This window comes from Condylura cristata, unplaced genomic scaffold (assembly GCF_000260355.1).
Source record: "Condylura cristata isolate star-nosed mole 26May11 unplaced genomic scaffold, ConCri1.0 scaffold00009, whole genome shotgun sequence".
NCBI classification, from domain to species: Eukaryota; Metazoa; Chordata; class Mammalia; order Eulipotyphla; family Talpidae; genus Condylura; species Condylura cristata.
The window spans coordinates 16,932,792-16,946,650 of NW_004567110.1; the positions used below are offsets into that span (position 1 = coordinate 16,932,792).

At 36.7% G+C, this 13,859-nt stretch overlaps 1 protein-coding gene across 3 annotated transcripts in view; it reads left to right on the plus strand.

Annotated features, from left to right (window-relative positions):
• Nucleotides 1-13,859, plus strand: part of TRPS1 (trichorhinophalangeal syndrome I) — a 238,541-nt gene that overhangs the window by 44,865 nt on the left and 179,817 nt on the right. For all 3 annotated transcript variants that reach the window (XM_004679631.2, XM_004679630.2, XM_012723090.1), the window contains exon 2: nt 644-1,572. In XM_004679631.2, the coding sequence (XP_004679688.1) occupies nt 644-1,572 (929 nt within the window). The remainder of the gene's footprint in view (nt 1-643; nt 1,573-13,859) is intronic.

A 13,859-nucleotide genomic window follows, 5' to 3' on the forward strand; every position in this document is an offset into this window, starting at 1 on the left:
CCATTATGAAAGGAGCATAGCTGTTTTCACTGTTTATAATATGCTATTTCTATCTGTTGGACTACGAGGACATTTTAGTTGAACCTATATTTATCTGGTTGCACAATGTTTAGTAACATTGCATTCCAACTTATGTTATCTTATGCACACATGCATAACATTTAAAAATGTGTATTCTATAAAAATGTGTATTGTATAAATACATGTCCACATTATAGAATATGTAACATGCATACATCTATAAGTGCACACACATGTATATGTGTGTGTGTGTGTGTGTGTGTATAATTGACTAACTGTGAAAGGAAATTGGGCAACAAATATAATTGGTAGGAAAGATTAACTAGTAGGAAGGTTAGAGTTAGTAATCATAATGACTCCTTTGGTGTTCATAAAGCACTTAAAATAACAAGTCACTTCTTGTGACATAAGCAATTTTAAATGTATATTTACTTTAATCTCAAATTTTGGTTATTTTTAAAATTTAAGTTGTATTATTTTTCTAGTGATAAATTTTTATGCATCTCAAAAAACCTTGAATGGAATCAGGTTTTTTTTTCTATTCTAAATGTTCTAGATATATTTACATGTATATGAAACTTTCGAATAACCCCATGGCTCTCTTTTCCTTATATTTTTACAGATATGGTCCGGAAAAAGAACCCCCCTCTGAGAAACGTTGCTAGTGAAGGCGAGGGCCAGACCCTGGAGCCTCTAGATACAGAAAGCAAGGTATCTGGAAAGAACAAAGAATTTTCTGCAGATCAGATGTCAGAAAATACGGATCAGAGTGATGCTGCAGAACTAAATAATAAGGAGGAACATAGCTTGCATGTCCAAGATTCATCTTCTAGCAGTAAGAAGGACTTAAAAAGCTCAGTCCTGAATGAGAAGGCTGGCTTCAATTATGAGAGCCCCAGTAAGGGAGGAAGCCTCCCCTCCTTTCCACACGATGAGGTGACAGAGAGAAATATGTTGGCTTTCTCATCTCCAGCTGCTGGAGGAGTCTGTGAGCCCTTGAAGTCTCCTCAAAGTACAGAGGCAGATGACCCTCAAGATATGGCCTGCACCCCATCCGGGGACTCAGTGGAGACAAAGGAAGATCTTAAGATGTCTCCAAAGGCTACTGAGGAAACAGGGCAAGTTCAGAGTGGTCAAGCCAACTGTCAAGGCTCAAGCCCAGTTTCAGTGGCCTCAAAAAACCCACAAGTGCCTTCAGATGGGGGTGTAAGACTAAACAAATCCAAAACTGACATACTGGCAAATGACAACCCAGACCCGCCACCTCTGTCTCCAGAGCTTCAGGACTTTAAATGCAATATCTGTGGATATGGTTACTATGGCAACGACCCCACAGATCTGATCAAGCACTTCCGAAAGTATCACTTAGGACTGCATAACCGCACCAGGCAGGATGCTGAACTGGACAGCAAAATCTTGGCCCTTCATAACATGGTGCAGTTCAGCCATTCCAAAGACTTCCAGAAGGTCAACCGTTCTGTGCTTTCTGGTGTGCTGCAGGACATCAATTCTTCAAGACCTGTTTTACTAAATGGGACCTATGATGTACAGGTTTGTGTTTGCAATGTGATTTTGTACAGAAAAAGTTACTAGTGATGAGATGTGAATTCCTATGTTATGTTTCAGTAGCTCCCAGTACCAAAGGCAGCCAGTTCCAGCAAAGGAGAATGACACACTTGTCCTGCAGGTGTGTTTTCAGAGTCGTCTTTGGGCCCTGCTACTGGGATATAACCCCAGTGTTACTCTTCCATCAGGAAAAATCCCTTTGCATGAAATTAGCCAGGCTTCCTATTTCTGGACATATTTCATGGAAACTTGATGGTTTTACAAGTCTTCTCAAAATGACACCCATCTTTATGGTTCTGCCTGTTAATCATTCACACCCTGTTCTAGTTTTAGATTGTGAAGCTGCTGTCATAGTTTTCCTTCACTGAGGGTCTGTCCAGTGTCTTGTATTCGAATCTGATCTTCTAGTCAGGCTGACCTCAAGTTGAGCTAGATAGGGGTCACATGGACAGTTGCAGAGATAAACGCCTGAAAAGGCAGCATAATTTGCAAATGAAAATTTGGGAGTTAAACTTTATCCTGATTACAAAGAAGTCACTGTGATCACAAGTACTAGGGATACCAGAATGACCTTGGTGTCTGCCAACAAAGCACCCCTTTTTGTATTAGGGAAAAAAATCATAATAATTCACTAACCCATTTACTAACAATTGACATTTCTACTTTTAATAAAACTAAAACTAATAAAATTCATTTTCTATCTATGCTTCTGTATTTAGTGTATGATATGACACATATAAAATGGGAAAAACTGCTATTCAAGTAGAGTAAAATACAGAACTGTGACTGAAGAAATGTATTCATTTCATTTTAGCAATTTTAGAGTAGCTAAAACTCATGATCGACTTGAGAAAGTGTATTAGTTTCTGTTACAGTCCGTAGATTTTTATTATATTATTAGGCCAGGGGATTTCAAAACATATTAGATTTAATATTAACCTTCTTTAGAACTGATTAGAAGAACCAGAGAACTAATGAAATCATATCACACTTATTTGACCTACTAAATCCTTTAAAATATCAATCATTTTTTTCTACTCAATAGCTAGAGCACATTTGCTCAACATCTCGCTACTGACCTAGTGCCAATTAAGAAAGACAGGCCAGGGAGTTATAAATAATAGGTAGTGAGCATTTTGCAGTATTTGTAAGAAGACTCAGAAGAAAAAAATCCCAAGACCTTTAAATATTAGAATGGCAATCTTACCACTCTAAAGGAGATAGAAAGAAAAACTCATAAAAAGCCAGTTTTATCTTTGTAAAGCTCTCTTAAAAAATTCCATCTTACTTTGTGACTTTCCACAAATAGAATGATTTCTGTGGAGCAGCAAATTAAGCCAACATAGTTATTATGCATGAAAGCTACATGCTTTGAACTGCTGTCTTATTAAAGATCATTTCACTGTCTTATGTCAGATACACTCTGCTGTCAAACTATGATTGGAAAGCAAATACGTGTTTTAGATAAAAGGGTTAGAAGTGAATAATGTCAGTATGTGAAATGGTGTTTTATAATTAGCAAGTAATATGATGTTAATACCTGGATTTCCGGCAGAAGTTTCAGTTTGTTCACTCTGGGGACAACTTCTGAGGGAAGCTGATCTCGGCTGTCAGGAAGGCTCTGAAATGAAGATTACGAAGGCCTACACTTTGGAAGAATTCAGATTTTTAAACACAGTTCCATTTCCCCCAAACAGTTATTTGTTAGGTCCTTGGTTATTTATAGTAAAGTTTATGTTTGGGTAGAACGAGCTGAACGCTTTTCCTGGGCAGTGATTTTAGAAATAAAACAGATGTGTGAGCTATCTGAGTTTGAACTAATAGAACTAGAAATAAAACAGCTGATTCTCTACTGCTGTCTACTAAATCCTTGCAGTGGTACACAGTAAAGAAGACAAAAAAGTGGTAGGAAATTGCATGCAGGAAGATAATTTTGTTAAGATCAATTTTTTTTTCCAAAGAGAAATAATATGACTAAAAATAGAAAAAAAGCAATCTGTGGGAAAAGTGGGTGATTATTTCAAAGAAACAATTGGATTTAGAACACAAAATACACTTATAGGCCAAATGTTCATCTTGAATACTTTGCCTGTAATATGTCAGATGTTGATGCAGAATCATGTCTGAAGATAAGTAACTTATTAATATTTTTACGCTGAAATAAATATTGAACAGTTTGCCCATGTGCTGAGTAAAAGCACATCTGAAATCCTCTTTATACTCACATGTTTGTGTTGCTAAATGCTGCTGGCGAGGTTCTTTCTTGGCCACTTGAACTGTGTCGAGACTAAAAGCTGCTTGAGATAAAATGCTGGCTATAGGATTTCTTTAATGTAGTTTTGTAGGAAATTTATGGTAAGTTAATGACTTGTGTGTATTCTGATAAAAAGACGTTGATAAATACAAGTATTTCAAACCAAAAATCACTCAATTTCAGGAGTTATTTATATACATCTATAATTTAAGCTAATTGCAGTAATACATGAGCAATTCATTAATCTTTTTCAATTAAACTGGCTTTTTTTTTTTTTTTTAACTTTCAGGACAGTTGGTGGTTAATGATAGATTTATGACATTTTAGGCCAAGAAAAAAGGAACAGAAGCCAGAAGTTGAGGACTTAAGAACTCTGTGGCTTTGATCTATATTTTGGTTTGACATGGGTGGTTTTAAATAATTTAAACTAACTTGAATGTCAACATGAGCACTACAGTGGGGGAAAAAGTAATTTATACAAATTTTAAGATTTCTAGTTCCAAGTTCAAATTATTTGACACATATTTGGGAGAATAATTGAGGTTTAGATATAGTTGTACTAACAATGTCCTCTCCTGTGTACATATTATTACAAATAACAAAGCCAGAAAGTTACAAATTTGTTAAAAAAGAAATAGTGTCAAATAACCACATTTTTTGTACTGTAGAGTAGATTGGCCCAGCAGGATGATGGCCTTCACTTTAAGAAGTCATCATAAAACCAGCACTGTTTTTTCTGAGTCTGTTCGATTCAGGTTCCCTCCTCCTGTCCACACCCCCCACCCCCCAACCCCACACACCTTGAAACCGAAAGAAGTGTCAGTTCTTTACCAAGGAAAGGTAACATGGCTATCGGCTATCTTAGAGCTAATTGACTTGACCAGAATGTTAATTTCTCAATTTTATTTTAAAATTTTCTACTGAATTTTTAAAAAAGAATAATGGATGTCACCTGATTGGCAAGACTTCCATGTAATTTATAGTACCTGCATTCAGCCTTTGAGACTCACCTATGACCAATAATAAGACAAGAGATTGAGTTCTTCAAAAAGTAATTACAGCTTCTTTCTTTTTAATCTGCTTTATTATGCTTATATTTAAACCATCATTGAATGGAGGCCTGCGTTGTTAAACAGGGACTTGGCTGTTTCATTAGGGCTTAATGTGCTGCGCATTAGGGCTTTTGCGTCATCTTTATGGGGGAGCTCTTAACTCTCAGATCAGGTTGTAAAAGTCCGAGTCCTGTCAGGTTGCGCTTCCCACGGGAACGTGTTTCAGCTGTAAATGCTCACGATGTATATGCGGCTTTTCATATCGTTAGTAAACCTTTGCTGTTACTCTGCATTACTCAGAACTCCAGGAAGGTAGTCACATTCCAGCTATTAAATTCATTTTGGCCTTAATGAAATTCTGAGGTTAACAGGAGAATCTGTTAACTTACCAGTGAGTGTCTGCGTTTGAGCTAGGGGTACTACATTTCTGTTTCATAAATATTTTTATCAGAGTTGCACAATATGTCGTGTTAGAAGCAGGAAGAACCGATTTTAGAGATAGGAAGTCATCCTTTATATTTTCAACATACTCAACTCTATGAACTTTATAAAGCCTTAATGGACACCAGTGTACTCATCTGAACAGGGGATTTGACCTGGGGAGAAAAAATCAGGGAACTTTAATCTCATTGTGATGTATTTTGACTTTTTTTGAATTTTGCTTCCAAATATTTATTTTTTATCTTGGAGTTTCCTTTGATCTGGAATAGGAGGGAAGTTGTAGAGCTTGCAGGTTCTGTTTCTTTGTTTTTCTGAGTAGAGGATAGTTACATTTTAGAAAAATTGGTGAATGAGACTTTAATCAATCCAGACTGTCTATTGAAGATAGAATGTTTGGCATATGAACTGGTACTTACTTTCAGGACTGGGTCTCTTTAACAAGTAATAAACTGTGCAAAATAAAACATATGCTCACCCTAAGGCCATAAAGCAAAGCGAAGTTATGGCATTTACCAGGTTATTTTCATCAGTGGAGATGGCTGAGCTGGATAATGTAACCGTCAGGGTAAAGCCGACCAGTGTGACTGTCTTCAGTCATCCCTTTCCCTGCTCGATGGTTAAATCCCCATTTGGCTTTGTTACATGAGGCTCAGAACCATCCGCATCAATCCCTTTTTGATTTTCAGTTTATTTACTATCATCTAAGGAACCTGTGTCACTTTCTTGCCTGTCAATATTTCTCTCCAGGCAGAATGTTTGGCAAAAGAAGTAGTGATCATGGTAGCCAATCGAATTTAGCATTATTCAACTCTTAATAAAAATTTTATCCTCAAGTGGCCTGCTCTACTAACCATATCAAGTCAGCAGATTACTCAGTGCTATTTGTTTCCTGGGTCATTGTAATTACAGCACACATGCAGCTGTTGGAAGAGCAGATACAGAAGTAATGTGTTAGCCCCCAGGAAAGTTTGGAGAAAGAAAGTAGTTCCCTTTCATTTTCTGATTCCATCATGAAATCTGTTTCCAAGAATCATTGGAGCATAGAGCCCTTAAATTCTTCATCATGATTCCAAAGTTTGCTTTCAGTGTGCATTTTCAGACTATCTGAGAAAAATTCGTTTAATTGGAAGTCAAATGTAAATGTTACTTTTATTTTGATTCATACTTCTTTCTTCTTTAGATTTCAAAATCAAGATTGCACAGATTTCCTCTCTACTTTTGGACTCACTTCTACTAATAGCTCACATTTACTTAGGGTTTCTTATGTGCATATGTGGATGTAAGCTCTTTATACGTATTAATTAACTCATCTTTATAACAACCCTTAAAGTAGATTCTACCATTATGTCCACTTAAAAAAAAAATAGAAACAGGCATAGAGGAATTAAAGTGACTTGCCCAACATCACCAACATCACAATTGCATAGGAGGTGGGTGTGGAAGTGTGTGTGGATGGAGTATAAACCAAGGTGGGTAAGTTACAGAAGTCCCCACAAGTACTAAGATACACAGCCTTCCCAAATCTGGGACTGAATATAGGCAGAAAGCATGTAAAGCCAGAGATGAAATACTGGTGGGCTGGGGCTGTTTGATACATACTCTGTGAATATTGTTTAATTTGGAAGGGTGGGTGATTTCTTTGAGATTGTTTCTTATCCAACGCATATGGTATATAATGCTACTTTACACGAAACTAATAGGCTTATAATTGAAATCACTGAAAAGAAAACTGAGTTTGCTGATTTATCTTTTTTAAATTTCTTGTGATTCATTTCCTTTGGTACTTTTGCGATAGAAAGTACTTCTGATCGAGTGAGGGTAAAATTTCGGTGCAATCAATTAAGGATGCTATTTTTAATCCCCAATTTAAGGGGTTTTGAGGAATATTGATTTAACTCATATTCTTCTTGTGGAGAAGGCTTTGTTTTAGGAATTAGTGACTTAACATATGGTGGTGTGAGAGTTCTATTCTCCTCTTCGGATTACTAGGCTCAATCAAGGTTGGTTTTCTATGAAAATTACATGTTAAGGAGATGCACCCAGCTCCCATTTATATTCTCCAAGGCTGTGTAATTAAAGTTTTATCCTCTGCCTAAGAGTAAGTGCAGGGATGGGTGTGGAGCTGGAGAGAAAAACCGGAATGCCTTTAGTGTCTAATTTGAGTGTACCGCCTATGCCAGCCAGGCTTCGCACTGGTGATTGTACTGATTCTGAAAATGAAGGCGGTATGCATCTGGGAGAAATAGCTGACTTGTCTGGTAGTTCTTTAATATTCAGATATGACCGGTTGATGTATGATTAAAGAACACTTGTATCTTTCATGGGTCCAGTAACATATTTGAGACTCTTATAATAAACACTGTGTTCCAAGACCAGTTCTTCCAGCTGACAGCTAGCTCCTTGATATTCCACTCAAAGTCAACAAGTATAAAGCTAAAGTTCAGCTCCTTTCCTAAAACCACCTTCTCTTCTTCCTTTGTTTTTTACTTCCATTTTCAAGTCAGTCAGACTGGAAATAGCAGAGTTACTCCGTATTTTTTTGGAAAATGTTCAAATAGTTAGTCTCAAGCTTCCCTTCTTTAATCTTTTATTTGCCCCCACCCTTAGTGTTTATTTAGTAAATTCTTAATGCTTACCTTACTGTTTTTCTTTCTCTGTTCCTTTTTTTATTATTCTCTTTTCATAAACCACTTCCTCTCTTTCCATGTATCCTCTTTTCCTTTCTATTCTTTTTTTCTCCTCTTCCACCTCTGTCCATTCTTTGCACCCTCTTACCTCTCCCTTTGCTTCCCTCCTTTACTTCATGAATTTTCATCTAATCCATCTGCCTACATTTTGTAGGAAATATAGGTCTCCTATCTACAAAAAGTGCATCATTTAGTTCTATCATTAAATAAAGGCTCTTTCATTTTTCCAAATAACCTCTCACCTCCCCCGATCTCCCTCAACATTTTCAAGAGTAACTTGCTTGCTCACTTTCCTTTACGCGTGACTCGTTTTGTGCCCTGCACCTAGAAAGCCTTAACGTGATCCCTGCATTGGAAGCTCATCTGGGATGCTAATTCATCTCTCCAAAGCTCAGTAATCACCTCCTGTGGAACACTGTTAGGCTCTGTCCGTGTGTGCTGTGATGGAATTTGGTATAGCTCTCTGTATCAGCACACTTCCCACTGTGCTTCTGCTCTTTCTGTGCTGAACCACAGACTTGTTGGAACATTAGAACACATCGGTTGTTTGTGTATCCTCGGCATAGGGCACGTAGTAGGTGTCCTTTTTTAGAGGGAGACTGTTCCATAGTCATTTCCACCCTTTGTTTTGTCACTGATACTATTCAGTATTTGCAGAGGTGAATATTTGCAATTTTTTTGACTTTCCATGTAGCTTTTATGTATTTATTTTTTTAGACTACAAGAGTTTTAAAATATATGAGATGCTAAAAAATAATGCAATTCTTATTCTTCACTTTTATCAGCCAGAGTGATGCAGGTTTAGTGCAGGGGAGGAGTGCTGTGCACTTAGCTTTATACCTACTTGCATTGCATTTCTGTTTTGCATTTTTCTCTCTAAGAGGTTACATTCCGAATTCTTGAGAGACTGTTTTAAAGCTTTATTGGTGTTCTACCAGTTCAGATTCCAAACTACCATAGGGAATCAGTTCAGAAATATATTGAGTAAAATGAGGAAAAAAAAAAATGGGGGTAAGATCTGTTGCTGTAATCCAAAAATGTGAAAAAGTAAGAATGTGCAATATTTTACTCTTAGGTGTGTCCTTTATAGAAATTTAAGTTTTGTCACCCCCCCCATAGTTGGCTCTTATAAATGCAAATGAGAGGAGTTTTATTTGGACTTATTCCAGTAAATAGTGACGCAGGCATTGCTATGATGATTGCTTTTAGACAGATTTGTTACTGAGAAGTTCAGACATTTAGTTGCTATGAAAAGATCAAAGGTGCGTCACTGAGGCACATTCTACTCCATCCAGTATTTTTTAGCATTCTGCTGAGTAGCAGCATACCCTGGGTAGATTCACATGCTCATTTGTGTGATTGTCAGCCCATGTTAGCCATTACAAATTTCTTCAAGTTATTTGTAACCTTGGCTTTTGAACGGTGATTTTTAACAACTTAGCTTTTGATTGTGAAGGTTTTACTTTTTTGACTATCAGCCCGTAACCTCAAGTCCTCTTAAATTAGTACCCTCCTAATTGTCTCTGTTGCTATCAATTATAGTACTTGAAGATGAACCACATCTGAGGAAGAGTTTGTGTTTAGTTCAAACAACTCTTTTTGTCCCATTGAAAATAAATACATGGGCTAAAGTGTCATTTAAGAGTTCTGAGGCTTTAAACTGCTTTTCCTTTGACATACTCTTTTCAGATATTATTCTTATTAGTTTTTGTTCCATGTTATTAGGAGGAAAGAAATAAATTGAGGTTGAAGACCTTGAAAAGAGCCTACCTTTTATATGTTTTACTTCAACCATGAAGCATTTTTGTGAAAAGACATGCAAGTAAATTATAAATGGAAATCATAAAATAAGCTTATTTTACTCAGAAGGAATAGTTTTTAAATTAAGGGTAAAATGGAATAAAAATCCATCAAAACCCACACTCAGTGAAAAACATTTTAAACTCTGTTCCTTTTTTATGTTTTAATGGGTCTGTTGTTTCTGTGTAACTAATTCACAAGTGAATGGTTCTATAGTCATTTATTTGTAGGCAAAAGATGCATTTTTATCCTGTTTATTGGAGAAGTCCTTCTAGGTCAGGTAGAATGGATGAATAGAGACCCATGAATTGTTAACACCTTCTTATAGGAAACACGGAGGCCTTGGTGAGAAGTTTTCATTGGCACAAACACCTTGCATAACGAGTTCATCCATTCAAACAAAATGTATTTTGCCCTGCTTACTCCCAAAGATGAAAAAATACCACTCTTCCAGTCCAAGTAGCAATGTAAACAGAAATATTAGCTTAAAAAGAACAGAAATGAACCTTTTCCTATATAGCTAAGAATACTAGGAGTAACATGTTTATAAATTTACCTCCGAATAACTTCATTGCTTCCCCTCTGTCTAGGGCCTTCACCCCATTGGCAGGAGAAATTCAGTTAGTTCATTTTAGTAAACAATCATTCATTCGTGTGAATAGTACTGCTCAGTGTGTGGATTAGTGTGGTATTCATGACCAGGTATGGCAATTTAAATTGCAGTTAATTAAAATTAATAAAAATAAAGTTACTTCAGTTTAAAAATCAGTTCATTTGCACTAGCCCAATTGCAAGTGCTTAGTTGACAGATGTGGTTAGGGTGCCATATTGGACAGGTTGGTAGATGGTAAGGCATTTCTGGTCTTTGAGAAAATTCTTTGATGCAACATGGATCTTGAGTTTGTAGAGCACTTTTAGATACTTCCTCTCACGTGATTTTCTCAACAACTCTATAAAATATCAAGGGAAAGTGAGCTGGTTTTATTTTGTTTACTTCCATGGAATTTAGCTTATAGAACTTCCCTTGGGAGCAAAGAAATGCAAGTAAAGTTCATATATGCAAATGAACAAAGGATTTTACCTCTAAAATTTGATCTTAACTATAAGTACTTTAAAATTAGAGATGTGATCTATCTTGTTCACTTAGATAGTTGGATAGCTGTATTCCAATATCTGGCCCAGAGATCGGCACAAAGTTCTTAGTAACTGCTATTGGGTACATGAATAGGGGTAACGTGGCCCTCAGAATTCACAATTTAACTGAAATTTTAAAGTGTGGCTGTCCATATCAAAGGAGCTACAAGATTAATGGATTATAATTCAAGTTCTTGTTAGTAAAGGATTGGAATTTTTGTTTGTGAAATTTATACTTACTATTCTGCTGGTCATCCCTTTTCAGTATAGTCACAGGTGTGGAGCGAGGTTTTTCCCTAATCCTCACTGAGCTCAGTTACTTGGAAAGTTTGAAATAAACTCAGTGATTCCTTTGGAGGGATAGCACTCTTTCCTGACAATAAGATTCAATAATCTGTTTCTGCATATAGTTATTTAGCATAACTGTTTCTGTTGTGTATTTGTAGTTAACCAGAAAAATAAATTAACATTTGTGGGTCATGAAAGTAAAATGAGTATGATCCACAATCTCAGGCATAGTCTGCTAAAATAATCAATTATGTTTTATTTTAGAATGGTACTTAAATGATATACATCAGTTACATTTCATTTTGACTGACAGGTATATCTCTTACAGAAACAAGTATAAAAGTTGCAATAAATATAGCCTTTAGATCTTCTCTTTGAGAGAGAAAAGAAATAGGACATTGACTATTTACAGTTTCTAAATGGCTTTTATTGTATGCAAAATATGTAATTCTAATATTATATTGTGTTTTAATTTTATATAATAATCTTGATTTATTGCCATTTATCAAGAAAGGCAAATTGATCAGAGTGGCAGTGTTGTGATTCTTGCCATTTAATGAGAGCTTTGTTTCTGTTTGGGTGCTTGGGTGGTTTTTGAAAGAGCAGCCAGGGGTTTGGGGATGGTCTCCACACAGAAAACATGAACACCATGAACATCCTAAATAATGGAGTTGGTTGATTTTGCTCTGCAGTAAAAACATAACTTTTAGGCCCTCCCTGGTGGCGCAGCGGGTTAAAGCACAGCACTAACAAGCTTAAGTCACTTCCGCATGAGTTCGATTCCCACCTGTCCCCAGTGGAGCTCCACATGGCGCGGCAGACCTGGCCTGACCCGCCCGCTGTTCCCCTCAGCAGTGCACTGCATCGATCTACCTGTTCTGCTCCCCACTCTGTCTCTGGTGAGTCCTCTCACCTTCCGCATCTCTGTCCTATACCCCAGTTTTGTATGAATAAATAAATAAATATTAAAAAAAAAACCACAACTTTTAGATACATAGATAACACCAACTTAAAATATTTAACTGGGTTTCACTATAGTTTAGTTGATTCTAAACCAAAATGCTTTCCAGGCAAGTTTATGTGAGAAATAGGTTTCCTTTCATAGTTTCTACCTGACCGTGATCATTCTCAGTCACGATTTTCTGACAAAGTTGTCAAATTACTGGAAGGGATGTGGTGATGTTTGGTAATAATTTAATTTCACATCAGAATCATTTGTTGAGAGATTTTTAAAGACTTCATTGTGTTCTTTGTTCAGCTCTTTCAGTGTGGACATGGGACATGAGGCTTGAATATTGAAAAATCGAAGAAATGATAATGTGTCACGGTTACTCAGGAATCTCTGTCTACAAGCAGACATACAACACATTTTACATTAGGAAGCTCGGTGGTTCTGGAGCAATGTGTTAGCAAAAACAGGCCAATTTCTGTCTCTAGACTTTTGTACTTGGCTTTCTTGCTTACATTAGAGAAGAATGAAAGACTTCTGAATTTGCCCTTTTAGAGTCAAGTTTAAGTTCCTAGGAAAACAAAGCACCTGAATTGATGATACCCTATTTAAGTATTTTATTTTTGAAAACAAGATACTGCCTCCCTGCCAGTGATTTGGGAAATAGATGGAGGGATTTTGCAATATCATGCATTACGTTCTAGTGCACATTTTCGTTTTTGTAGTCACTGAAACGTTAATGGTGAGTAGATTGTGTGGTCTGGTTTTGACATCTCTCACACTATTGCATGCTCAGTAGGTCTGCTGCTGACAAACAGAAATCAGAGAAGTTGATGTACTTGCATGATGGAGGCATTGTCTGAAATGAAACATTTCATCTTTTGGTTAAAAGCTTTGTAAATTATTATGCTAATGTTGAGCTTTATATGTGTAAATGCACATTTCCTAGAACTGCAATACTGGAAATATATTTAGAGGTTGCCACCATTGAGGAAGGCTTAAGCTAGATGCTGAGGAATTTGACACACCTCTCTTTAACTGGCAGAATGATCTTCACTCTTGGTCTGCCCAGTGAGGGAAGTGTAATGAAGTGATGTGCACCCATAATGTAGAACCTTTTAAATGATTTTGAGGAGCTTGAGTCTTCCCCATCAGGTGCTTATAAGTAGCCATCATACATGTCATTTTTGAGCAGCTGTTGAAAAAGGCAGATCGTGGTTGTGCCACGTGCTTAATCTATTACATCTGGTTGCTGGAAACAAAATTTCTCTGATCGTTGGAAGAGGAAATCTCTGCCTCTTTGGAGCATTTCAGTCACAAAGTCGATTTGAAGACATGAAATTTGGCTGCTCACTGGGGGGGTTCTTATTTAAGCTGCCAGTTGAGTTGTATGCAGAGACGGGAGTAGGAGTCTGATCTAAGGTACCTTTGAAGGCTGTCATTGCTCTGACACTAGGTAATTGTATAATTTTGGCTAGAAAAGCAAAACTGTGGGGGTTTTTATGATAGAATGATTTTACTTTGGTCTTTGAATATCCCCATGAGTCACTCATAAGAGATTGGGCCCTTGCTATGAGAAAGAGACATAATCAAATGAATTCTGATCATTTTTTTTTCTTTCATGTGTCCTAGATTGGAAAACATTTTACACTCTTTACATTGGTCCT